The sequence below is a fragment of the Bombus affinis genome, chromosome 1, assembly GCF_024516045.1.
Source record: "Bombus affinis isolate iyBomAffi1 chromosome 1, iyBomAffi1.2, whole genome shotgun sequence".
Taxonomy (NCBI): Eukaryota; Metazoa; Arthropoda; class Insecta; order Hymenoptera; family Apidae; genus Bombus; species Bombus affinis.
This window is the reverse complement of record NC_066344.1, coordinates 16,413,251-16,438,023: the sequence shown is the minus strand read 5'-3', so window position 1 is coordinate 16,438,023 and position 24,773 is coordinate 16,413,251. Positions and strand designations below refer to the sequence as shown.

The 24,773-nt window shown below is 28.3% G+C and overlaps 5 protein-coding genes across 7 annotated transcripts; 2 read left to right on the top strand and 3 right to left on the bottom strand.

The window, feature by feature from the left end:
* Window positions 1-507: 507 nt before the first annotated feature.
* On the bottom strand, window positions 508-9,598 carry LOC126916814 (roquin-2). Of its 2 annotated transcripts, none has more exons than XM_050723016.1 (16): window positions 9,422-9,598; window positions 8,602-8,764; window positions 8,262-8,469; window positions 7,965-8,183; window positions 7,705-7,880; window positions 7,297-7,630; window positions 6,967-7,207; window positions 6,720-6,889; window positions 6,389-6,651; window positions 6,191-6,292; window positions 5,898-6,109; window positions 5,680-5,801; window positions 5,469-5,610; window positions 5,318-5,387; window positions 5,057-5,248; window positions 508-4,942 (listed from the first exon to the last, which is right to left on the bottom strand). In XM_050723016.1, exons 2-16 carry the CDS (start codon window positions 8,761-8,763, stop codon window positions 4,823-4,825), a joined length of 2,733 nt encoding a protein of 910 aa, XP_050578973.1. In that variant the 5' UTR covers window position 8,764; window positions 9,422-9,598; the 3' UTR covers window positions 508-4,822. The 2 variants fall into 2 exon arrangements, with proteins under 2 accessions (XP_050578973.1, XP_050578965.1); XM_050723008.1 differs by having other exon boundaries at window positions 6,191-6,295; window positions 9,422-9,597.
* Window positions 9,599-10,016: 418 nt separating this feature from the next.
* Window positions 10,017-12,201, top strand: LOC126916887 (mitochondrial carrier homolog 2-like). Its single transcript, XM_050723170.1, has 8 exons — window positions 10,017-10,154; window positions 10,357-10,728; window positions 10,813-10,897; window positions 11,048-11,213; window positions 11,300-11,437; window positions 11,538-11,724; window positions 11,792-11,859; window positions 11,946-12,201. The coding sequence occupies exons 2-8, from the start codon at window positions 10,627-10,629 to the stop codon at window positions 12,139-12,141; spliced, it is 942 nt and encodes a 313-aa protein (XP_050579127.1). The 5' UTR covers window positions 10,017-10,154; window positions 10,357-10,626; the 3' UTR covers window positions 12,142-12,201.
* A 707-nt stretch (window positions 12,202-12,908) lies between these two features.
* Window positions 12,909-19,926, bottom strand: LOC126916824 (USP6 N-terminal-like protein). 2 transcript variants are annotated; one of them, XM_050723041.1, is made up of 8 exons: window positions 19,740-19,926; window positions 19,024-19,256; window positions 18,628-18,951; window positions 18,347-18,534; window positions 18,112-18,272; window positions 17,502-17,822; window positions 17,291-17,429; window positions 12,909-16,535 (listed from the first exon to the last, which is right to left on the bottom strand). In XM_050723041.1, exons 2-8 carry the CDS (start codon window positions 19,176-19,178, stop codon window positions 16,108-16,110), a joined length of 1,716 nt encoding a protein of 571 aa, XP_050578998.1. In that variant the 5' UTR covers window positions 19,179-19,256; window positions 19,740-19,926; the 3' UTR covers window positions 12,909-16,107. The 2 variants fall into 2 exon arrangements, with proteins under 2 accessions (XP_050578998.1, XP_050578987.1); XM_050723030.1 differs by having other exon boundaries at window positions 19,662-19,924.
* Window positions 19,927-21,270: 1,344 nt separating this feature from the next.
* On the bottom strand, window positions 21,271-21,848 carry LOC126916901 (histone H2A-like). Its single transcript, XM_050723178.1, has one exon. It carries the CDS (start codon window positions 21,685-21,687, stop codon window positions 21,313-21,315), a length of 375 nt encoding a protein of 124 aa, XP_050579135.1. The 5' UTR covers window positions 21,688-21,848; the 3' UTR covers window positions 21,271-21,312.
* A 2,119-nt stretch (window positions 21,849-23,967) lies between these two features.
* Window positions 23,968-24,494, top strand: LOC126920985 (histone H2B-like). Its single transcript, XM_050732060.1, has one exon. It carries the CDS (start codon window positions 24,036-24,038, stop codon window positions 24,405-24,407), a length of 372 nt encoding a protein of 123 aa, XP_050588017.1. The 5' UTR covers window positions 23,968-24,035; the 3' UTR covers window positions 24,408-24,494.
* The last annotated feature ends 279 nt before the right edge of the window (window positions 24,495-24,773 follow it).

Here is a 24,773-nt window from a genome sequence, read left to right as displayed (position 1 = left end):
CAAAGGTGATTCTTCGAACGCGCGGATTTTCGAATTTTTCTTAGCGAGATTGCATTAATTTCATAATATTGTTGATTTTAATGGACAGGAATTAATTTTGTAGCGATAAATGAACAAAAAATTCATATTTGTGTTGAATAGATAAATATATTACACTCTCACTTACAGCACACTTTTTTTAGAAAATACATCAAACTTTTATGAATGTTTATAGACGATACAAAACGTTTGAAGAATCTTACCTCGATGCAACGATATTATATTGTCAAAATATTCGTACTTCAAATTTTTTGTATTTACATGCACCGATGAATGAAAAAATTAATAGAATTGTAATATTCTTCTAAGCATTTCTTAAAGTATTTCTCAACGAAACGGACGAATGAAGTCAATAATTTATGACTATATGAATATGAGACGAGATGTATTGAACAGTGTAAATATTTTTATTTATTTCTCTAGATTCTAGAGTAGTGAACGAAATAGGGTAGTAAGTACTACTGTGAATCTATCACATGTGTATATTATAATACGACTTTTTCCATAGTTATTTATTTTAGAAAAATACATTAAAAATGCCAGACTAACAATTATGTTAAACGCAATAGGCAATACTAATATGTAATGTTATTTAGAAATATATATTAACATTTTCTATGTAATAAAAACATACGCTATAAGATTTTTTATTTTACGTACAAAAGGATTTCAAGTAATTTCTTAATGTAATAATTCAAAAATGTACATACATGCATTGCCCATTATGTTTACAGCTAATGTAACAAAAAATCTTACAATCAGGAATTAATTTAACGTAAGTGTCACAAAAGTACTATTAGTACTGCTAAGTGCCAAGTGCTCACTGACTATATGCATTATATACCGATATGTATATAATTATTATTGTTTCATTATGTTCAAACAAAGAACGATAATATAGATTGTATGTGGTTTCATACCATTAACATAGGTACGTGTGTATTATTATACACATAGTGACATGTTTAACATGCAATTAATCTGAAGCTTGCACAAACAGTATTGTTGCGCTTATTACTTCCCAGTGTACACAGCCCTCTTCGCTTTTTATTCTCTACATTTATTAATGAGTCATACTACGAATAAAAAGAAAATAAGCAAAGAAAGAAGAAGAAATCAAAGGACAACATCTTTTGTGAAAAGCAGATCACTACCTAATCATAATTTCTTTAAACAACAGAAATATTCAAGGATTTTTCAAAGCTTTTTAGTTGTCTTTATAAAGGAATTATATAAAATATTAGATAGTAATTTGAAACAAAACATTATGAAATTAATAATCTTAGAAGCTTTCGTTTCTGAACAAACTGTGAATATGGTGTTCATTTACAGAAAGGAACGTTTGATCTTTCACATTCATTCTTATTTCTATTTTACAGAATATTCAAATGACTCACTTTAATCAGAATTGTAAAATCAACAAAATTTGATATTTATAACTATATCATTTGATGTAAAACGAATGTTAAATCTTCATTTAAAATGTGAGAACTACTTCCATATAAAAAGTATTTGTTAGATTTACGTCAAGAAATTAAATAGTGATCCCTTTCTGCAATATTGTCACACATTTTCTTCAGTACAATCGCCAATTATATGTTGTGATATCTACATATAACATTGTGATGAATGTATAGTGATTGCAAACGAAGTTCTCATAGACATAATAAAAAATTTGTACTACATAAACTTTTCTTTAAGATCTCATAATTGTATCTGTGAAATCAGTAACAAAATAAATAATAAAGTTTCTAACATATTTTTCAAACATATATAAATATAGTTTCAAATCTAAACATAATCAATATCAATGATACCTTCAATGTAGAACAAACGTATAGTTTAATATTTTGTATATTACATATCTTCGAATCTGCAATGGAAATATATTTTTTTATAAAAATATAAGGAAGTATTTAATTTTTTCATGTGATGGTTTTCAATTACTCCATCTAATTAGAAGTAAAATAGATGTAGTTTGAATGGAGAAAAATGTAATTCTATACACTGGAGTAGAACAAGTTAATTTTTTCTATAATTTTTTTCACGAATGTTATTTCATATTTTATGATATATCCTGATAAACGAAAGAAACTTGCAACGATAAGTTAATAAAACAAATAAAATTGCACCATTATTCGTAATTTTTTTATAAGAAACTAGTTATGTTCTGAGATTACATTTCTTTCCATGGTTCAGAGTAATGTGCCTCTGCAGGATTCAAAAATACTGAACTCAATATGTGCAACTGTACAAAATGTCTTATATGGTCTTGTATGTGTTGCTATGTATGATTCAAAAGGCACATTTTAGTTCGAAAGAAATAATATTCTACTTGAACATATCTAGTTTTGTGTAGCAAGGCAAAACAATAGTTTTAATGAAAAAGATAGATCAATTTTCCTTTGATCTCTACATTTCATAAGAAGTCTATGCCATTTCCACTAAAACTGGAATTATGAATATCTATACTACACATTATTTTATAAAAAAGAGAAGAACCCAAAGACTATTGTAATGCATAAATCACTATACTGTAAAGAGATTACAACTTGATCAATGTACTCAGCTTGATCAAATTTTCTTATCACATGTACAAAACATTATTAACATTAATTGAGTAAATTTTTTTGTTAACAAAGAAACAAAAACCTTTCCATTAACAGATGTTATATCAAATGCAGCAAATAGCTATATCAAGAATATAAATTTTCGTCCATAAAATAAAATACATATCTCACTCATCCTGCTGTGAAAAATATTAATTCCATCTTCCTTTTTTTTTTGTTTTTCCAATACAGAAATAAGAACAGTATGCCAATAATACATACGTTAATTCGTATCTAGCATAGGAAATTAAGATAATAGTTAAGAGGAAGCCAATGTGACTGTTTCTATTTCTCGTAAGTCCGTAAATCGAACATGTTTACAAATGTGAGAGCTGCAGCTCGCATAACAGTCTGTTTACATTATTTTGTTCACTTTTTAGTAACAAATAATTTTAAATCAGTGGCTCTCAGACTCTGTTGCACTAGATAAACATAAATTTACAAAAAAGAAAACTAAAAAATAAAAAATCATAAAAATTCCTTAAACCTTTCAAACATATTAACTGCTACAAACATACCAATAGTTTGAAAACCACTGTTTCGAACGAGTCAATTAGTCACAGCAAATAAATTAAAATGCAATGGTTCTTTTACCAGGCACAAATGGAATCTATAGTTAATTTTCCACTACATATTGTCAAATAAAGGAAAATTTTATACATTATTAAATTTTCCTCATTTTACCTTTTTTCTCTTTTTTTTTAATTTTTCAAGTATTCGAAACTGTAACATTTTGTACTTAAAATGTGAAATAGGACTCTTAGTACTGATTTAAAAAAAGATGGAAAAATAAAATAATTTTTGTAACTTCACAAAAAAAGGGAGAAAGTTAACAGTCATGAGAAAATTAAATTTCTCAATTACTTTTGCTCATAATCTCATTAATGTATCAATTTTGTACAAATTGTATTAAGTTGAGAACCAATTATAAATGATTATTCAAAAAAATGAATTTAGAAAAGGAAAAAAAGAAATCCGAAACTGGAATTTGTATTTTGAGACTTGGAACTAAACTTGACATCGTATTAATATTATGATACAACAAAGTGTGATATGATGTACAAGTAACTGTGTTTTATTTAGAAACATATTTTCAAATATGAAAACATGAATCGCAAAAGGAAGTACAGTAAGAAAGCTAAGTATTTAAAAAAAATTTTGTTTTATCAGCTAAAAATCAATTATTATGTGTATATATATATATATTTATTTATATTTATAATTAAGATATATATATTTACATTAGAAGCAATATATATCTTAATTATGCAATATTTTAACAGAATATGTTAATTTTATGTATGCATAACACCTATATGTATCCGTATATTTTCATCATGTAACCTTGTTGCAGGTTAAATAGCATTCTTTCCGAATGTATCAATAATATAATATTCTTTGCTTCATTGTGCAAACATATAAACAAAATATACTACATCCTGTCATGTTTATAAAACACTGACATTAATTTCTGTTAAATTTTAACAAATCTGCTCTCGTTTGTTTTTGTTCTTGTCAATGAATGTCCTCATTATGATATCCATAACGGAACACCGATCAACCCTTCACTGGTTCTATAAATGTAATTCCAATGCGGCAGCTAACTCTCACTTCTTACATTGATTTTTCTTTATGATAGACTCTCTACTGCAGCTAGTAAAAAATTAAAACGATGCGACTTCCTGCATAACTAAATATGAATTGCTACATCATCATGAAGATTTCTTTGAAACGTTACATTATTTACAACTAGTTTTTTACCACCACGCTGATAATAATTTCAGGAAAAAATACATTCCCATAGTTAAAGAATTAGTATTAAGTATGAAGACGTTTTAAAGACATAGTACATGAGGAAGTAGTAAATCCACTTTTACATTATACCATACCAATAGGAGACTCTTTCATGTTAATTAAGGATGATAAATTTGTCTATCTATTCATTTGATAATGTGTGTAGTTTTCTTTTGATTTTGTTTTACAATAAAATGTTTTTTTAGGCAAATAGTAGAAATTTCACTTACTTTCAGTCATTTTGTTGAAAAAATTTAAACATGCTGATGCATGGAAGTTCGCACGGAAAATTATTTGCGCATGTTAAAAAGAACATGTTCCGACAAATAATGGTCAGATCTAAGAAGTACATAATGTAGTAAGAATCACTTATCTTACTATTATTTCTTAGAATTATCCTCTTCACTTGACCAATGTTTTTCCTGTTCTTGCAGTTCGAATTCCCATCGTAATTCTAATTCCCGCATATCATTTGCGATACCTGCTTCATAGGTATCTTCCTAAGAACCAATTTCAAGTTTTATATAAATTTTTAATCGATTATTTTTACAATAAGCAGATTTGATATACTTAATTTCTTTCTTCCAATGCAGTATCACAACATCATAACTTACTTCTTCGGGCTTATAATCCTGATTGAAATTTTGAGAACTAAGTAAATTGTTCGACGATTGAATCCAAGGTACGGTACCGTATGGACTCCAATTTCGTACGTCGTTTTCTTTTTCTCTGATGCCAGCTTCAATCATTTGTAATTCTTGTGCTAACCTTTCCCCGGCCGTAAAAGTTGCACCTTGTGTGGCAAGCTGAAAATGTTTTTACATATTAATGTTATTAAATATTTTATTTGAAAGCAAACAGTAACTGAATAATACCTTCAAGTCATTAATCTTCTTCTCAAGATGTCTTAATTGTTGTTTTACCTTTTGTGACTCAAGGATTAAGCTGGAATAAATTCAATTATAATAAGATTAAATGTTCCAAATAATTAACAAGAAAATAATGGTGTATTAAATTTTAGCTTACTCTTTAGACATATTATCTGGTCGTGGAAATTGCGTGTGCGTTGACGTATCGGATATATTACGACCAAATGTAATGTAACTATCTCCAAAACTACTGTTATTGATAGTCTGTATTCCTCCATTTGCACCAATTGTAGCATAAGCTGTAATAGAATATTATATTTTCTAGTGTTCCTTCTCTTGTTCCCAAAAACAATTTTCATTACACTTACGTTGATTTCCATAATACCAAGACGCAATAGAATTTGTGGTTGGCATAGATCGATAAGCAGATATTGTGGGAGATGTTCCTCCATCTGCATAGAAATTAGTAGATTGTACGCCATTAGTAGATCTAAAAGAAAATTATTTTGCTATGGCTTAATATCATGTATTTATTTTTCATAAACAATATTTCTTTACTTGATAAAGTTATAAAAAGAATTATTACCTGATTAAGTTTTTGGATAGTTTAGAAATTGGTCCATATTTACTATTTGATGATGCATCAAATGGCACAAATTCATCATCGAATAGAATGGGATCTGCGCATCGGAAATTATTGTTGCAATTCATATTTGTTGAAGAAATCATTGGATTATTTGGTGTGTTTGTCCATATAGAGAAATTCGATGATAGTGTGTCTCCTTGTATGTCATAATTCTATAAATAGAAAAAGAGAATAATAAAATATATGTTCCAAACTTTCATTGTAATTTCAATAATGAAATATTACAATCGTACCGTTTTCATCTGTGGCACTTGTTTGTTGACAATCGTTTCAAGTTGGTTTAATATTTCCATCCTGCGTTGCAGTAACATCGCCAATGTTTTGGCAACGGTTCGCTGCTATAGTATACGAGAACATTTTAACATGCAATATGCAGAAATATTTCAATATATACAGTAAAAGTTATTAACACATAACAATAATCATATTACCTTTTTAGTATTAGATATTCCATTGGTCATATTAGATGAAAGCTGCGACGAATCCCAAATATTAAGATTAGGTGCAGTGTAATCAACAGGTGTATTAGGCATAATATAATGAGAACAATGTACGTCAATATTTTTCGTCGGTACCACGGGTAACATTCCTTGAGGAGATGGTAGCATATAATTCGTTAATGATCCGATAAAATTGTTTTCATTTGTTGGGTTGTGATGTTGTATTGGATTAACTTTGTTCATAGAATTAAAGCCTAAAAATGATATAATAGTAATTTTTCTAATCAATGTTTTGTATTATTTATTTTATACAAACACTTACTTTCCCTATGAGTATTATCATGTGACTTTATGGAATGATAAGATAAATCGTCATTTTGTTTAAATGTCTTATTATTTGATCCAGTAACTGATTTGTCTGTTTTCGCATCTGAATGGTTGATTCCAGGTAAACTTGATCTGAGACTCAATTTCCGACTTTTTGATCTATATCTAATAAGAGAATAGATGTACATACATAAGAGATACATTTTTACAGAATTTTCTTGAGCACGTACATGTGTACTTACTTATCTAGTTCCATGTCACTATGAGCAAATGTACAATTAGTAGACCTAGGACAAGAGCCTCTAAGTGCGAGATCTCGACACATGCTCACTTTATATTTTGGTTGCCCAGGACCTACATTGTGGGTACCATCTTGCGTTTTCCGATTACCGTGTTGTTGAATGAATTCTACTAACGCTGCGACTACAGTTCTAACAGCTTCTAATGCTGCTCGACATTCTGCTAATGTAGGAGGCTCAGTTTCTATAACAAAATTAATCAATTAAATGAATCCGAAATTAATCCAAATATTTAACTTGTTTAATATAATGTTGCAATGTAATGGATCATACCTGGGCTAGGATCTATTGCAGCTAGCAATTCTAGTTGAGGTCTTAGACTACTTAATTGTCCAGGATCAGGAGTACGTTGAAGAGCAATCACCAATTCTTGTACACTTTGAGCAAAAGATTGTGGAGTTTGAAGTTTATCTATAATACTTTGCATATGGGATTTATGGCTTGTATCTCCATATAACAATGCAGACCATTGATCAGGTGCTATTCTTAAACCAGCTTCAGTCGCAATTTGCACTATTTGAGCATCATGCTCCCTCCTCAAAGCTTCATATGTTCTAAACTCTTCTTTTAATTGCATTAATGATGAATCTCCTTCTCGTTTAGATACCTATTCAAACATTCTATTTAAGTATTCTTCTTAATAACAAATATTCATTATTGCAATTGAAGAATAATTCTTACCTTAAAACAACTTGCTCTATACAACAATTGTACAACATGTCCTATGCTAGTTTTAGAAGCTTGAGGAAAATGTGATTCTAGACGTTGAACTACAAACATAACTAATACTTTCCTAGAAAGAGCAGATCCATCTTCCAAAGCCAATAAAACAAGTTTTAGTACTTCTTCTTGCATTGCTGATAAATAAAAGAAATGTTTATTAGTATATATTACTTTATTCATATTTTTCATTGCTACTGAGTTATTTGATAGTAATATACCTGGCCCAAGAAATTGACATCCACGAGCTCTTACAGCAGCCCATAGATTAGCATTAAGTTGTTGTGGATTTTGATGTTGTAATATCAACTCTGTAACTGATCTTTCACCCAAACTTCTAGCTGCCCTTACTGCACGTGCTCTTCCTTCTGGTTCAACCAATTGACAACCAACTAAAGTTACCAATTTCCTTTGCATAGGTCGAGAAACAAGTCCAACACCTGTTGTTTAGTTAAACATAGACTCAGATTATGTAATGTTATTATAGAATTGTCTACACAAATAACCATTAATATTACCTGTAGCTAAAGAAGGATTTGTCTGACATGGTTTGAGATATAGAGCAAGTTCCTCAATACAACGTTTTGCAACCAAATAATTAGCATGGTCTTCAGGTGGTAGCAATTTTTGATAAGCTGTTGCAACATTTGTGGGAACAGGATTTCCCACCAGTTGTAATAAAGCTTCATTTACTGGTAATCTTTCTATTTCTGTATTAATAATACTCTAAAATATGTAATATAAATAAATTATAGTTCATAACAAGAAGTAATTTTATATTAAATATTTTAAATAGCAAAAGTCAAATATATAAATGTACAAGTTTATTTGTATGATAATAATAATAAAACTATTTACCTGATCAAAAGGACATTGTTTACGATGTAAATTTGCAAGGCACGTACGACATATGGTATGACCACATCCTAACGATATTGGACCACGTATGGCCACATCAAAGTCATGACAGCAAACTGGACACGAAAGAAATTCAGTCCACTGTGGTGCCTGTATTGGCATTCTGCAACAAGATTATATTAAAATATTCCTTTCATTGCTTAGTTTCGCAACTCTCTGCAATACCATTACTTCTTAAGAATAATTAAAACAAATTTCATATCTATAATTAAAACATTTAATTTAATTCCTATATAATAATTCATTTACATTTATTTAATGAAATCGTAGAAACAAGAAATAACGGAATGCATCTCTCAATAAGATGAACTAATTTCGTGGAAACGTATAAATTTAGCAAATTATTAGAAGTAAATTTTATTCATTAAATTTTACTTTACACGTTTCTAGAACCAATAATAAATCTAGAACGAAACTCGGTTTTGATTGCAAAACATTTTTCTATAGCTATAAATCTCTTCGAAACAATAACGTTTGCCTATCAATTGTTTTTTATACGATGATTATAGTTTTCCTTTGATTCCATAAAGCATGAAACCAACTTTTGTCTCTAGAAAATAATACGAAGAAATTATTTCGTATATAATTTTAATCGCGCAATTAGATGAAAAATTTTTTAACCGTTGTCGCTATTATTCGTGTCCGTCGAATGTCTGCTCTACATAGAATAAGAAAAAAAGAAATGATATCCGCTTATGCCACGAGGAAATATGTCGATGTATTGTTGTTAAAATAACGAATAATTAATAGAAAAACTTACCTCGTTTTTGCCTTTACAAAACATCACATTAACTACTCGGTTACTTCGCATGCAGTTCTGCCATCGAAGCAAGAACAGATGAATCAGAAATCGTAAGATGAGCTCAGCACGATATTCTTCGCGTATACTTTTTTACCTCACTAGCACCCATGACGAAAACAATCTAGAAAAATAACGTTCCAACTCCTCTCGACAGAGAGCGCTATAAACAACATAATACCAAATTTTCAAAATTTTACGAATTGCAATTTTAATATAATTAAAATATAATATACATATTATATGTTTATTATAATATAACTAGTTATAGTTATACTAGTTATAACTAGTCTGCAAATTTGTATGAAAATTCAGATAGAAATTGTTTTACCCATCCAATATTATAAAAGGCACTATATACCTTTGGACACCTTGTATATCTTTTCATATTATGTGCATTCTGTGCAATTTTGAACTTTTACGTTTCCTATAAATGCATAAAAATCTGCAGTCTATTCATAATTGACATCTCTTTAAAATAGTTTCAATTTTATTTATTATTATTTTATGTATTTTATACAACTATCATAAATATTGATATATTTTTTAACATCGAAAGATTCGAAATTTGGTGCAATTCATTGGTATTTGTAATATATTTATAAACTGAAAATTTAAATGAATTTTCCAAACAACGATGTATTAAAGATAAAAAAGTATCCAGGTCACTGACTGATTATTGTGTTTGAATTAGGTTTGTGTTTGAATTAAATTTTCTAAACAATGATCCACCAAAGATACAGGTCACTGATTGGTTATTGCGTTTACATTAGGTTTAGGTTAAGTTTCCTAAACAACAATGTATGAAAAATAAAAAAAAGTATCCAAGTCACTGATTGGTTATCGTGTTAGTATTTTTATTCATTTTATTAATGCAATATATTTATCTATTTCAGATAATCATAATCGAGTTTCACATCTAGGAAAATTCTAAATATACGATTTGTTTCCCTTGGTTCTCTGTCTCGGAATATATTGTATTACTGACATTACCTAGTTTCTGGATGGGAAAGACGGTGAACATGCGTTCTCTTCACACAAGATTCGTATGAGCTTCAATATACTGAGCGAAGTTTGACTTCAATTTGACTGTGATTATTGACTAAAATCATCAAATAAATAGATACTTTGTGCTGACACGTTGGCAAGATAAATTCTAAATAAACATGATATCACCAATAGATGAACCATTATTCTCCGATATTGCGCTTCGTATGCTAATGAATACCGTTTCGCATCCTATCGAATACGCTAAAGTTTTAATACAGGTAACAAATATACTCAGTGGATAATTGACGCAGAAACTAAAATTGTTCAAAGGAAACTTATCATTTTTATTTATAACAAAATAGATCGGATATGAACCGATTCCACCACGACCTACAACTACTTTATTTGGACAACCGGCTTTAGCTTTACCTAACGTTTTTCAGTACGGTAAAAAATTTTATTTATAATCATTCTTTAGTGTCATAAATAAATTAAACTATGAGATTTTGAAATTACTTTGTCATTTTGATTGATGCAAACTGCTGTTTCTTTTTCTTTCTTCCTTTCTTTTTTTTTTTTTAAATTATTACTTTACAGTTAGATACATAAAGAATGTAGATGGATTCACTGGCTGCTACCGTGGTCTTATTCCAAAATTATGTGCCTACACTGTAAGTGCTGTAGCTTTTGAAAAAGCTTCTAAATGCATTAAATTTAATGATGAACCGAGTAAAGAAATTTATGATTGCGATTTAGAAGAAAGGTAAATGTATAGATGTGTATATCTGTATGTGTAACATAAAGTTTTCAAATGACAGTTATAAAAATGCACATTACATTTTTTTATAGTCAGAATCATAAAAAATGTATATATGAATTCATACGAGACCTAATTAGTAGAATGATTGGAATTATAGTTAGCCATCCATTAGATGTTATTGCGTTAAGGATGATGGCACAATTTGTTGGTGGAGAAACAAAATACAAGTATGTAGATATCACAATATAGATAATAGAACTCAAAATACATGTATAATATATTTTGCTATTAATCATAGATGCATTGTCTCTTTGTTTACGTTAACAGCGGATTGTTTAGATCATTTGTGGAAGTATACAAAGAGAATGGAATCATGGGATACTATGCAGGATTATTACCTCGGCTTATTGGAAATGCTGCTGTATTAATGCTAGTCAGTTCATCTACTTATGTTATTGATAAATATATTATAAGTGATAGAGAATTGAAACCATATGCAGTTTCTGTCATAAGGGTAAACAGATTAATTATTTAATTATAATATACATATCATGACAAATATTACAACTTATTCTTTACAGTTTATAGTAACAACAATTACATATCCATTTTTAGTGATATCACACTGTATGGCAGTTAATAATTGTGGGTAAGTTGATTTGAAATAAACATAATTTTTTATTTATTTTAAAAGAGTTAAAATACACATTAATTTAATAAATTTTATTCATCAAGATTAATTGCCGGTCTTCCTCCACAAATGCCAATTTACAATAGCTGGTTAGATTGCTGGTCTCACCTTTCAGCTACCAACCAGTTAAAAAGAGGAAACAGTCTCTTATGGCGTTATTATATGGGGCCACAAGTGATAATTAATGGAAAGCCAATACCCATTAACAAATACAATTTCCACTTGCAAAGTACAACATAGTAATAAGACATTGCATTTATTTGTATCTGAAAAACTAATAGTAAAATCATTTCTGTGCTATATACTTTTTTTTTTAAATTTGCTATTACAGTACATTGTTACATTTATACATTTCTTTAAATCAATCCTACTTGTTATTACACCAAATATTGATTAAACATATTTTTCTTTGGTGTATATATTTTATCCAAAAATATAATTCATATTGAAAACTGAACCATAAATATTTTAAACATATACGAGTATTAAAGAATATTAATGAGTACGGTTACTATTACTAGCTTGGTAACTGACATTCTCTTTGGCATGCAATAATTGCATTTAAATTACCATTTAAATAAAGTAATATCAAAAAAAAAGTTACCCTAATTAATTTTTTTGTATCTGTATCACATTCGACAATAACTGCTCAAACATTATTGAATTTTACAATATGTCTTATGTATAAAGTGTATAAATTGGTATTGTACCACTTTAAAAAGTTCTAATCTTATATGAAGTCTTATATGAAATCTTATATTTCCTACAAAAGTTATCTTTTATAGTATCTGTATATATACTATGAAAATAGATAAATATAGCAAAAAGTAAAATTAAGTTATGCAATCAAAATTCGTTTTATATACACTTTCATTTGTTTAAGATTTATAAATATACATCTGCTTGCTACAATAGTCGTTCCATAATTCTCTCATGCAAATGTAGAGATTAAAGAGAATATTTGATAAAAAGTAAAATTCTTGAAAATAAATAAGTATTCAAGTATATACGATTTTTATTATTTATTATTTTGATAATTTCAATCAATTTACAACGTGATTATGTCATCAGGCATCAAGAAGTTTACATATTGGATTATCGAATTGTATTTGTTTTTTGAACATTCTACAAATACTATACTGAAGCCTACATTATATAGTACGCTTTTTCGACTCTTGTATAAAAAAAATATCGACTCGGAGTACAACTTTAAATACATACACATGTTTCATCAAATATTTCATTTGAACTTTAATCTATCTCTATAATGCATTAATATGAATGTGAATATTGAACAAAGCCATGAATACATCTTTTTAACATATATTTGTCCATTTTAAGTTCTACTTAAGTAAAACAAACTTGTATTGAAACTTTGTGTTATTCAATAATAAGGGCATTGTAATTTTTACTGTAATAGTAATGTAAAATCAATTATCCACAATTCATGTTCCAGACTACAGATATTTTTTCAATAGTAAAAGAAACATCACTTACTGAGCTTAATGCTTGGTACATATTATAGTTATAATCTCTAGGCATTATAAGATTCTTGTCAAATTTCTACTCTAATTCCTTTATATTAAATATCATTTTTGGTTTAAACATGTTATTTATACATTTACTTGCGAATAAAATTATATGGTATACTTCATTGTTTTTTGTTATATAAATCTGTTTGAGTATTAAATTGATTCGTTTCTAAAGTACTTTAATGAATACATTCATAAAAAAATAAATCTGAGAAAATTAATTTGGTCAATCTGAAATGATACATTACATAACTAAAACCTTCACGAAGGTAAAATATTGAAGTTTGAACAATTTATTAATGTTACATCTCACATTATTAACATCAAAGAATAAAAGGCATTTGTGACGTTTTTCAATCGGCGAATATATTCATTACTTATTTTTAACTTAATGTATAAGGATATTTATGTATAAGCATGGCAATTTAAGTATGAATAAGCCTAAAAATTGACGAAGAACTGTATTTCTTAATTTTAATGCAGGTTAAAGGAATGTATTTTTCCAAGGTAAATTTACGTAACTTCTTTTCTTTTTTCTTTTCATTCTATTTATCGCTAGATCTTTCTGCATCTATGCAATTCCATGTCTTTTAATATTTTGTATATAAGGTAATCATTCTGATTTACTTCAATTTTCCTGAAAATTTAATGTTATGCAACCACAAGACAGTATCACTATAGAACTGTACATCATTTGGTTGATCTTTTTTTACAATGCAATAAAGATTCGAACCATTAACATTTAATATTTATTTAACAAATATTACCTTATGCTAGTAAATATAACAAGTGATTGATATCAGGTTTATATTATCACGACAATAATTAATAAGTTTCATACTCTATATACATGGTGGAATACTGTATGTCCAGGAATGTTTTACAGAACCAATTAAGTATGAAGCACGTTTTTCTAAATTATGTCTTTGTACATTTAAACAATAAATATGTAGCATATCAGAAAAACTGTTCAGTATTCACATTCCTTGGCAAAAGTTCTAACAAATACCTTGCAAGTTTTTTCATTCAGGAATCTATTTCAAGTTCTGCGTAATGGAAGATTCCCCTTTTTCCTTCTTTAAATACTACGTATGTACAACAATACATATATCATTAATCGTTATAAAAAACGGAACTTAAAATAAATAAAGTACTAGTATTACTGTGGCAGTATAGTACTTAACTCATTAATAGAATGTATCTTCTTTGAGAAGATATGATCATTATCTTATGATAATCTATCAACTAAAATATTGTTGTTTCTATGTTGACATTGAAATTGTACAAATAATATGTTACCAACTTATAATTGTTCCCAAAATAACTAATTAACAATGATTTAAACTATACAGTTTGTCTTAGAATGATGGATAATATAAAAATTCAAATTTATTAACAATACCTGACAACTTTAGTTGATTTTATGCTAAATAATCTTAAATATTTTGAGATATAAAACATAAATTGTATGATTTCATCATCTAATAATAATCTAGAATATACAACGTTTAAAGATTTGCGTGAAAATAAAATTCTGAAACAATGTCATTGTAATGTTAATCTATCTGTAATTACTAAAAGAATAAATACCCATCAATATCTGTAATGTAAAATTATTTGCTTGTTAAATACTTCTAGAGTATGGAACTTTATGTATACTCTTTTCATACCGTACCAATGTAATGTACATAATGTATCAATAGTTCTAGAAATTTTCGAGAAATATACGCAATATTGAAAATATAATAATCGTTATTCAACGGATTTTATATGTTCATAGTAACAAAAATATCTTTTTTTCTAGTATTACATTTACTATGGAAAATTGACTCATATTTTTATACATATGTATGATGGCCAATTTTTTATTATACCCCAAAATATCTTGTATATCCTGTTCGTCAGAGGGAGGGATTTAAAAACATATACTTTAAAAATTATCTATACATTACGCTAAAAGTTTACATACCTATTCGTTATGCTGTTGTAATGTCTTACATTCGTATTAATCTTCATATAATAGTTCAAAATTTTCTTTCAAATATCTACTAAATATTACAAATAATGTTAGTATATAATTCGTTATCCTTCTGCATAAAGTTCCATCATCTTATTGTTCTTTGAAGTATAACTTGAATGTATGACGAATATTATGCAGTTATCTTTAGAATTATGCGATAAGTTATATAGATATAATTTCATTATTTAAAATATCGTTGATCGTTTGATTAGGAATAATATACATGTATTGAAAATGATAATTCTCTATTATACATTTTAAATAATTCGTGTTTGACTATAAACGTAAATTAGGCCATCGCAACAGTGCAATAAGTTTCGTTCGATACGAATGGTTACAATTATTCGTAATTAGTGCATATAACATACACAGATTTCTATCTGGATGACATTTACTTTAAATCCTCTCGCCTATTCCAAGAAAATAAGATAATAGTACGTATATGCACGTTTCAACATTCATTATTCATCTCTCGTACTCATTGTAATTAACATTTGTTTTTACTACTACTTCTTTGTGTATATTACAATGTAGATATAGATAAAACAAATGATAAAACTTTTGTTTATCTAAATCCTCGTTTAATACTCATTGTAATGTCATGAATCGTTTTCTGCATCATGAAATGCTATAGCTATCGAATGAATAGATTAATTATTTTAAGTCTAGTTCGACTTCTGGACTCTCTAATGAAAAAGGTTTTAAATTTTCCACTATTGGTGTTTGATCAGGATCGACACGTATGCGAATTCTATTTGTTTCTAAAGATCGCGGAAGTGTACGCGGAAGATCATCTTTGTATGAGCCAGACATAGGCGATGTATATGGTACATAAATTCGTACAACATCTGGACTTGGTTGATGAGGCGTTGCCCTAGGTGTGGGTAAACCACCACTGCCAGAGCTAGCATTAGAAATATTACTTTGAGTATCAAGACTATTGTCTAACGCTTGAGACCGTGTCGCCGAACTAAATACAGAAAGGTCAGCTGTCGAGGTAACAGATGTATCTGCCAATGACCGGCGCGAGCCATTGGGAGAGGCCCCATCATCAAGACTTGGATCAAATGAGAATTTGCTTCCTGCACATATATGTAATTTTTATTATACTGCAACAGGATATCCGAACAATTGTGTTTTCACAAAATACTTTCACATAGTAAGTGTAATACATTTGATTTAAAATCTGTATTAATTAAAGCTTGTCTCTAAAAACACACGCCTCACGCTTTTCTTTATGAATGAAATTGTAATTAATTGACAATTAAGTTTAACGTGATTCTCATAATTTAATATTGCTGTTATCTAACAAGAATATTTTATAATGTGCACTGATATTTTAGCCTTTTTCTTTTAATACTTTTTTGTATGAAATTTCCTGAGTATTCTAAAATAATCACAGTCTATTACTCCTTACTTTTTATTTCATAAAAAAATTATCAATGAAAATTTCTAATACAATCTTAAAGGCAAGTGTAGTTTCATTTTAAATGATGCTAAATCTATATAAAAAAATTTACTTACGATTATATAGCAATAATTATAATACTTCAAAATATGGCTTATATAATATTTCTGTAAAGTTCTATTTATATATGTATCCGTTTACGAGCATATATGTATATACGTAATTGAGCAATATCATACTTTTTAATCTCAGAACCTTATCTTTGAAAAGTACCTTACAGTCTAGTATTATATATAACCATTATATCAATCTCATCTGTATCTGTACTTTTATCTTTCTCCTCATCCTTAATAATACTCTCTTGTTTAGAATGTAGAAGGCAAGTATCTGTGTTACCATGTACTATGTTTTCACTATATCGTAACTCACCGCCAAGACCACAACTGGTTTGTTCAACCGGTGTTGTACTTTCTCTACCGTCATCAGCGAGTACAAGATCTCTACGTTGTGTTATAGATTCTCGCATTACGTGTTGTGCTTCGCTAAATTCTTCAGTACGTCTCCCAACCTAAACATATTAAAATATATATTAAACACGAGGTTATTTTTATTAGTTATTTCTAGAAACATCATGAATTACCTTGCTTGCAAAAGTAGGTTCCTTAAATGTGCCAAATGGGAATCGTGGTAATTCGTGTGGTAAGGGAGGGCCAGGATAATCCAACTTGGCACGTTTTAGTTCTTCCATACTACGTTCCATAGTACTTATTACTGTATCATCATCAAAGCAAAAATCTTTTTCTAATTTAATTTGCAAATAATTACAAAATTCATCTAAACTTTCCATCGGCATAAGAAAACGTTTATGCATTTTCATGACTGTGTATGCCATAGCAGGTAAAATGCGATCCCCATCTAATAAAAATATATCCCAAATTCGAAGACCGAGGCTCACAGGTGTCTGTTATAAATAAATAATTGTATTTAGATACGGTATGGTATGTATTAGGTTGTCCTAAAAGTCTCTTTCGTTTTATAAGGAAATAATAGATACACGACATTTTTTGTTTTATTGAAACAAAATTTTGTCTAACAGAACAAAATGGATCATACATAATTCAATAAAATAATATAAAAAGAAAATGTTGTTCATCTACTACTTCCTTATAAAACGAAAGAAACTTTTAGGACAACCTAATAAAATAGATTTTATAACAATTTAGAAAACAAAGTATAAAATATTTTCTTACCCTCTCTTGGAAAACAACAAAAAACCATTTTAGCGCATAAAGAATAGAATCACAACCGCATTTATCGAGTTTCCGTTTTAATTTTGGTAAAAATTTATTCATAATTTTATCGTGATGCTCTATAAAACGATTTAATTTTGGAAATCCGTCAACATAAAATCCTATAAATATAAATATTTGTTTAATATTAAGCCAAAACATTTTTTAATATTAAATTTATGATACAAGTTCAGACCATGCATGGTATATTTTTTATCAGCAAGCAACACAGAAAGACCCCAAAATGCATCTTCTTCATCCATATACAGTAAAAGTAATCCAGCTAATACAGACATCCCTTGACAATAACCCACTTCCATATTGTACATACTATAGGCAGCCAATACATAAAACATAGATCGTTGTTTTATGCTATACCTTTCTCTGTAGAAAATAATTAAAAATTTAATATAACTTTCAATAAACGTATACTAAGTTTTTATGCATTTTTAGAAATCTTTTATATAATTTACACACCTATAATTGATATGATCTCTATATTGCCTAGCTACATCAGCATCGATTTGTCTTATTTCTGTAGACCATTTACGTGCAAGTTGTAACATCTCTTCATATTTACCAGCTTGTTCTTTCTTTAAATTTTTAATACCCAATAACAATGCCCACACTTGACCACGAAATCTATTAGGAATTCCTTTATATACTCTGCGCCTTAATTTTTCCTTAGTTGAAGAACTATCCCATTGTTTTGTCATTTTTTCCCATTTCTTTAGTCTTTCCATTTCCACCCGGTGAGTCTTAATCTCATTAGGATCTGGTTTTTGTGGCAAACGTTTGTCACTAAAATATAAGTGTTACATGTTAATGACAAGATAACAATAATATTATTACAGTCCTTGCTATAATAATTACTGTATGAATCCATATCTGTCTGTGGTATGATATACTTCAAAGGTAGGATCTTCCCAAGGATCAATTTCTGCTCCATTTTCTCTACCACGGTCGTAGCAGCTAAATATTCTATCTCGCTCTGCAGCAGACCGTTTCAATAATTCTTCCTCATTCATCCCCCGTGACAATTCGCAACCAGATTCTTACAAACATGCCGTCTTGTTAAGAGGATTCTATTTACCGTAGGCTGTTATCTACAATAAAAATAAACTCCATTAATAAAATATTCTTGTATAAAACAAGATTTTTTTATATTATAAACAATCTTGATAACCTTTAAAATTTTTATATACAGTTTCATATACCAACATAAACTCTAACAATACGTACATTTGCGAACTGTTAGTAATATATCACTGATAAATTAAATACAAAATAATCGCAATTTCGACCTTATAAAGAAAGAAGTACTAAATATATCCTAGGTTATTGTTGAAATAAATAATGCACTGTTTTTTTTATACATATATGAGAAGGTGAACCGCAATTTTATTTTATAAATTTCGACGTTCTAAACTTAACATACTACATATTGACAAGAAGCAAGGTTATATACATAGAAAATAAGTGATACTCTTAGTAATCAATCTAGATCTTACCGCTAAGAAACTAACTATATTAATACAAACACTGCATGCTTAAGAATTAACTAGTTTTCTTCGTTTCATATTACATACATATAAGAAATCATTTCTTCGGAAGTCACTCGTTCAGCAAAACTACCGTACATACATACATACATACAACTTCAAGTCGGATTTAGATGTTTCCATTCTCTTTTATGTATAAGTGTTGCCAACGCATTTACTCTAAACAAAGGCTTTTGCCAAGTTATCATCTGAATTATGTTGGAAACACCTTTATCATACAGTATTTTTATTTATTATTATTATTATTATTATTATTATTATTATTATTTTAGTATCACTAAGGTGTGTTGTCGAGTATAATCTTTATGTTTACGTGGCAAAACATATAACTCAACTAATTTATGTTCTATCGACTTATAATTAACACTGTTTGCATATACATAAAACTATTTTACAATGTCCATTTATTTTTTACTAAAATAAAAATACTGCAATTATTCTACCTACAAACGAACAGTCTTGTATACTTAAATAAAAATCCTATTTATAGTTTTGAAATGTAGACAAATTTTCTTGTTAATATCCTTATAGACACTTTCTGTTTATCTCTACTTCTTATCAGATTTATACTTCAGAAATCGCAATGTAATATTGTGAACCTCATGTATAATCAATTTATTTTTATTTATTTATAAATGCTATTTATAAATACTTAAGCCATAGATCTACTTGTGACAAATCTTATAATATGTATTAGAAATTTATGTAAGGGCAATTTTATTATATTTAATTGGATATTTAAAATGTAAGGTAAGTCAGATCGCAAATTAAAACTTTAAATTTCAGTTGTAATAAAGAAAAAGAAGTGAAGGATGACGAAAATGAATGAATTCCTCTCTTTCATTATTGACATAGTTGTAGAACATGTTATAGACTAATAATTTATTTAATTTTAATTAAGTAATTCATCGTATTAGTAATAAGTTCATATAGCAAAAAACCAATGGCGCATTCATAGGTTAACGTATTATTAGCATTTAAGTTATATTGTAATCTCAATTTCCCTTTGTTAAGATTATTGCTAGAAGTAAATAATACTAGATAATATCTTTAAATATATTGTAAATTGATATACAAGAAATTAATCTTAAAGTTCTTGGAAAACCTACTTTAAAGCAAAGAAACTTTAGTATAAAAATAAATTCTAAGTTCATAATAATATGAATACAAAGGCATACAAAAGTTAGAGAAGCTTTGTTATTAATATTAACTACCAACGATTATAGCAAAAATTATACCAAACAGGTGTATTTAAAAATGGAGTATATATGGAGTATGAAAAAACACAATTCAAAGAAAAGGAACCAATTCTTCTCATATATATTTATTTTGCAAGAATATTCAAAATTCCTAATGTATGGTTACAGACCTATAAAAAATAATTTCAATTACTCCAATAGTTCTCAAAAATAAAAAATTCACGTGTTGTATAAACCTATAAAATTCTTATAGAAAATAAAAAATTTGTTATTTTAACTATTCAAATACTTTTAGTATCAAAAATTTACGTTAAAATACAAATTGTTTTCAAACAGATATGTTCCCCTGTATAAAAGTATTTGTGGCCCTGAAAAGGGCCATTTTGTCATTAGTTTGAAGTCTAAGCTTTTTTCTCAGTTTTCTTTGGCAGAAGTACAGCCTGAATATTTGGAAGAACACCTCCTTGTGCAATGGTAACGCCAGACAGAAGTTTGTTTAATTCTTCATCATTGCGGATGGCAAGTTGCAAATGTCTTGGAATAATTCTAGTCTTCTTGTTATCTCGTGCGGCGTTTCCCGCCAATTCGAGAACTTCAGCAGCCAGATACTCCATAACTGCAGCCAAATAAACTGGAGCTCCAGCACCGACTCTTTCAGCATAATTTCCTTTTCTCAAAAGTCTGTGGATACGACCAACTGGAAATTGCAGTCCGGCTCTGTTCGAACGAGACTTCGCCTTAGCTTTAGCTTTTCCTCCTTTCCCACGACCAGACATTATCGGTTAACTTTTGGATATAAACAAACAAATCACTAACGTTACAACTGATCACTGCAACAAGCAGAGAACTACTGTTTGTGACTTTTCCATTTCAGCTATTTATAGGCGCAGCGACACCTACTCCCGGACCAATCACTAACAAGCTCTATTGTGATTGGTGATAAACAGAAGTTTCGTATAACCGCTTTATGTTCTCTCTCTCTCTCTCTTTTCGCGCTCTTTCTCTTTCAGCATATGTAATTATTTTATTCTATAACCTGTAAAAAATATTTGGGTAAATAATTTATGGTAGTATGTGTTATTTTATGAGATAAAAAATTTAAATGGGATATTTATTCTATAAAATAGAAAATTTATGTGGTATATGAGCATATATAAAGTATTATTGTCTCATTAAAAATATGTTATTAATTATCTAGTTCTATGGACTGCGAAAATTATTTGAGTAATAGTTTATTTTATTATTATTCTATTATTATATATATTTATAGCTATAAAAATATTTGATTAATATTATACTTATTTATCTTCTATAAAATTTGTTTATTTTTCCAAAATTTCATATAGTGTTATTATATCTAATACTTTTATTTGTAATATGTTTTGACAATTCATTGGTGAAAATAATTTTACCATAGTCTATACATCACGTGATGTTAATTGTTCGTTGATTATTATGCAAATATATATAATTGGTTTGATTCATTTATGATCTACTTAAATATATCTACATAAACTATCTTTGTTAGAAATTCCTATTTAAAAATAATTTCCCTAAAAATTTCGTAAATATAAGAGTATGTACATATATCTCATAACTTTCTTTTCTTATCTTCCTTTTCACTTTTTCAACAACATTATTCCTTAGGATTTGACATTCTTAGAAATCACAACGCTATTTTAACTATTTTTTTATAATAGCAAATAACAGTTAAATTATACTATATATAACTGTATTTAAATAATATTTTGTCATAGATCCTCGAGAATCATAAACTATTCATTACGAGAAATTATTAAATAGCTGATACAAGAAAGTTAAATAAATTATAATTCTTTACTTCAAACAACCTATTTCAAATCAATTTTTTGAAAAAATTACTTTTCTTAGTTGTGTTACTCTTTCAGTAAACCGGCGATAGCTTGAATGTTAGAACGCTTGTAATACGAACATCTGTAGCTCTCTAAGAAACTCACAAAATGTATAATCGTCTGATATAACAAAGAACAATTCTTTACAATGAAAAATTTATATAAGAGAAAAAGAAGCTGAATATTATATTCGTATATAAATATTTTTATATATTACATATATAGTAATATATACAACATATAGCTATAAATAAAAGTATGGCAACAATACTTGTATTGTACAGTATTGTAATAAAAGTATACGTACAATTGTGTAAAAAACACAAACTTTGATTTAATTTCGTCATTTCTCAATAAAATTACATATGTAATACCTTTGTTCGGAATAATATCGACTTTAGAATCAAAGTATTTTCGTTTGGTATTATTACTATTATAAAGTTTAATATCATTATTTGTGATATATTTTGAAAATTCATTGATAAAAGTACTTACAAAGTTCACAATGGTTATATATTTAGAATAGTTCTAAAATCGATTCCTTTATCGACTTTATGATATTGAAAATTTACGTTTTATTAAAAAGTTCATTATCTACTTTTTAACATTTATTTCTATCGTACAACTATTTAATGATAATTCATTATCATTAAATAATCCATATATTTAAACTTTGGACTTGGAGGTAACATTTTACCAAAAACGATTGCATAACAAATCCCAATTTCTACAGATTCACGCAAAATTCTATAAGAAAATCTATTTTATGCCAATATTTAATTCAGCCTCTTCATTCATCATATAAGGCAAATAAAATCACTATTTTTAAATTATTATATCATATTATAATATACATAATATTCATTGTAAAATAGTTCAAAATTATAATCATATTTATATTATCATTTAAATATAATGAATTAGTTTTGTCATATCAATTGTTTATAGAATGTAAAAAATACACTTTTATGAAAAAATGAGTATAACTCAACGTTTGGAGCACATAAAAACGCAAGTAACCATGTGTGGAATACATTCTATGAAATCAATTTCCAGGTAACAACAACAGCAGCGCGCCAATCGCGTGGCGAGGAATTCCATCTAGCGAGCACGAAGCGCCCTGATTGGTGCGCTGCTGTTACGTGATTTGGCTATATAAAGGAAGCGTTAGCGCTGGACGAACAATCTACAACCGACTCTTGTAACGGTTACGTCGCTGGAAGTATTGAATTTTGAAGCGTTCTGCATTCAACATGCCGCCAAAAGTAAGTGGAAAAGCTGTGAAGAAAGCCGGTAAGGCTCAGAAAAACATAAGCAAAGCCGATAAAAAGAAGAAGAGGAGAAGGAAGGAAAGTTACGCTATCTACATCTACAAAGTGTTGAAACAAGTGCATCCTGATACTGGTATTTCTAGCAAGGCAATGAGCATCATGAACAGTTTTGTTAATGATGTTTTTGAACGTATTGCTGCTGAAGCATCACGATTGGCGCATTATAATAAACGTTCTACAATTACCTCTCGGGAGATCCAAACTGCTGTGAGGTTACTGTTACCTGGCGAATTGGCTAAGCATGCAGTAAGTGAAGGTACTAAAGCAGTCACCAAGTATACCAGCTCCAAATAAGAAGATATATCTAAGTTGATATAATAAACTGACATTGAATTTTAAGATCAATAAGCAAAACAAATGGTCCTTTTCAGGACCACCAAATTATATTAATGTTGGAACATCGTTCACTTAGTTAACATAAGTTACACATATTTGTATAACCTTTGCAAAAAGTTTTTAAAATTCATTATAACTGTTTTGTAGTATGAGATAGGACAATGTCTTGAAATTGACTTCAGAATGTTTCCATTTATACATACCTTAATTAATACCAAAAATTTAATACTTGTTATCGATGCAATAAGAATTTTTTATTATACGACGTTAGTTTATCATCCTAAAAATGCATAACTGAAATCTTACATAAATGTTTTTAGTAAG

Bases quoted from the DNA above. Each gene is read 5' to 3' on its own strand.
- LOC126916814 (XM_050723008.1), bottom strand. From the start codon at position 8,763: ATGCCAATACAGGCACCACAGTGGACTGAATTTCTTTCGTGTCCAGTT. The intron at 8,470-8,601 runs GTAAATAGTTTT...TACATATTTTAG, and splicing joins AACAATGTCCTTTTGATCAG to AGTATTATTAATACAGAAAT. The intron at 5,249-5,317 runs GTATTATTCAGT...AAACATTTTCAG, and splicing joins AGAAGATTAATGACTTGAAG to CTTGCCACACAAGGTGCAAC.
- LOC126916887 (XM_050723170.1), top strand. From the start codon at position 10,627: ATGATATCACCAATAGATGAACCATTATTCTCCGATATTGCGCTTCGT. The intron at 11,438-11,537 runs GTATGTAGATAT...TTACGTTAACAG, and splicing joins GGTGGAGAAACAAAATACAA to CGGATTGTTTAGATCATTTG. The intron at 11,725-11,791 runs GTAAACAGATTA...TATTCTTTACAG, and splicing joins ATGCAGTTTCTGTCATAAGG to TTTATAGTAACAACAATTAC.
- LOC126916824 (XM_050723041.1), bottom strand. From the start codon at position 19,178: ATGAATGAGGAAGAATTATTGAAACGGTCTGCTGCAGAGCGAGATAGA. The intron at 18,273-18,346 runs GTCTGAACTTGT...TTATATTTATAG, and splicing joins TAAAAAATATACCATGCATG to GATTTTATGTTGACGGATTT. The intron at 17,430-17,501 runs GTAATTCATGAT...TAATATGTTTAG, and splicing joins AACCTACTTTTGCAAGCAAG to GTTGGGAGACGTACTGAAGA.
- LOC126916901 (XM_050723178.1), bottom strand. From the start codon at position 21,687: ATGTCTGGTCGTGGGAAAGGAGGAAAAGCTAAAGCTAAGGCGAAGTCT.
- LOC126920985 (XM_050732060.1), top strand. From the start codon at position 24,036: ATGCCGCCAAAAGTAAGTGGAAAAGCTGTGAAGAAAGCCGGTAAGGCT.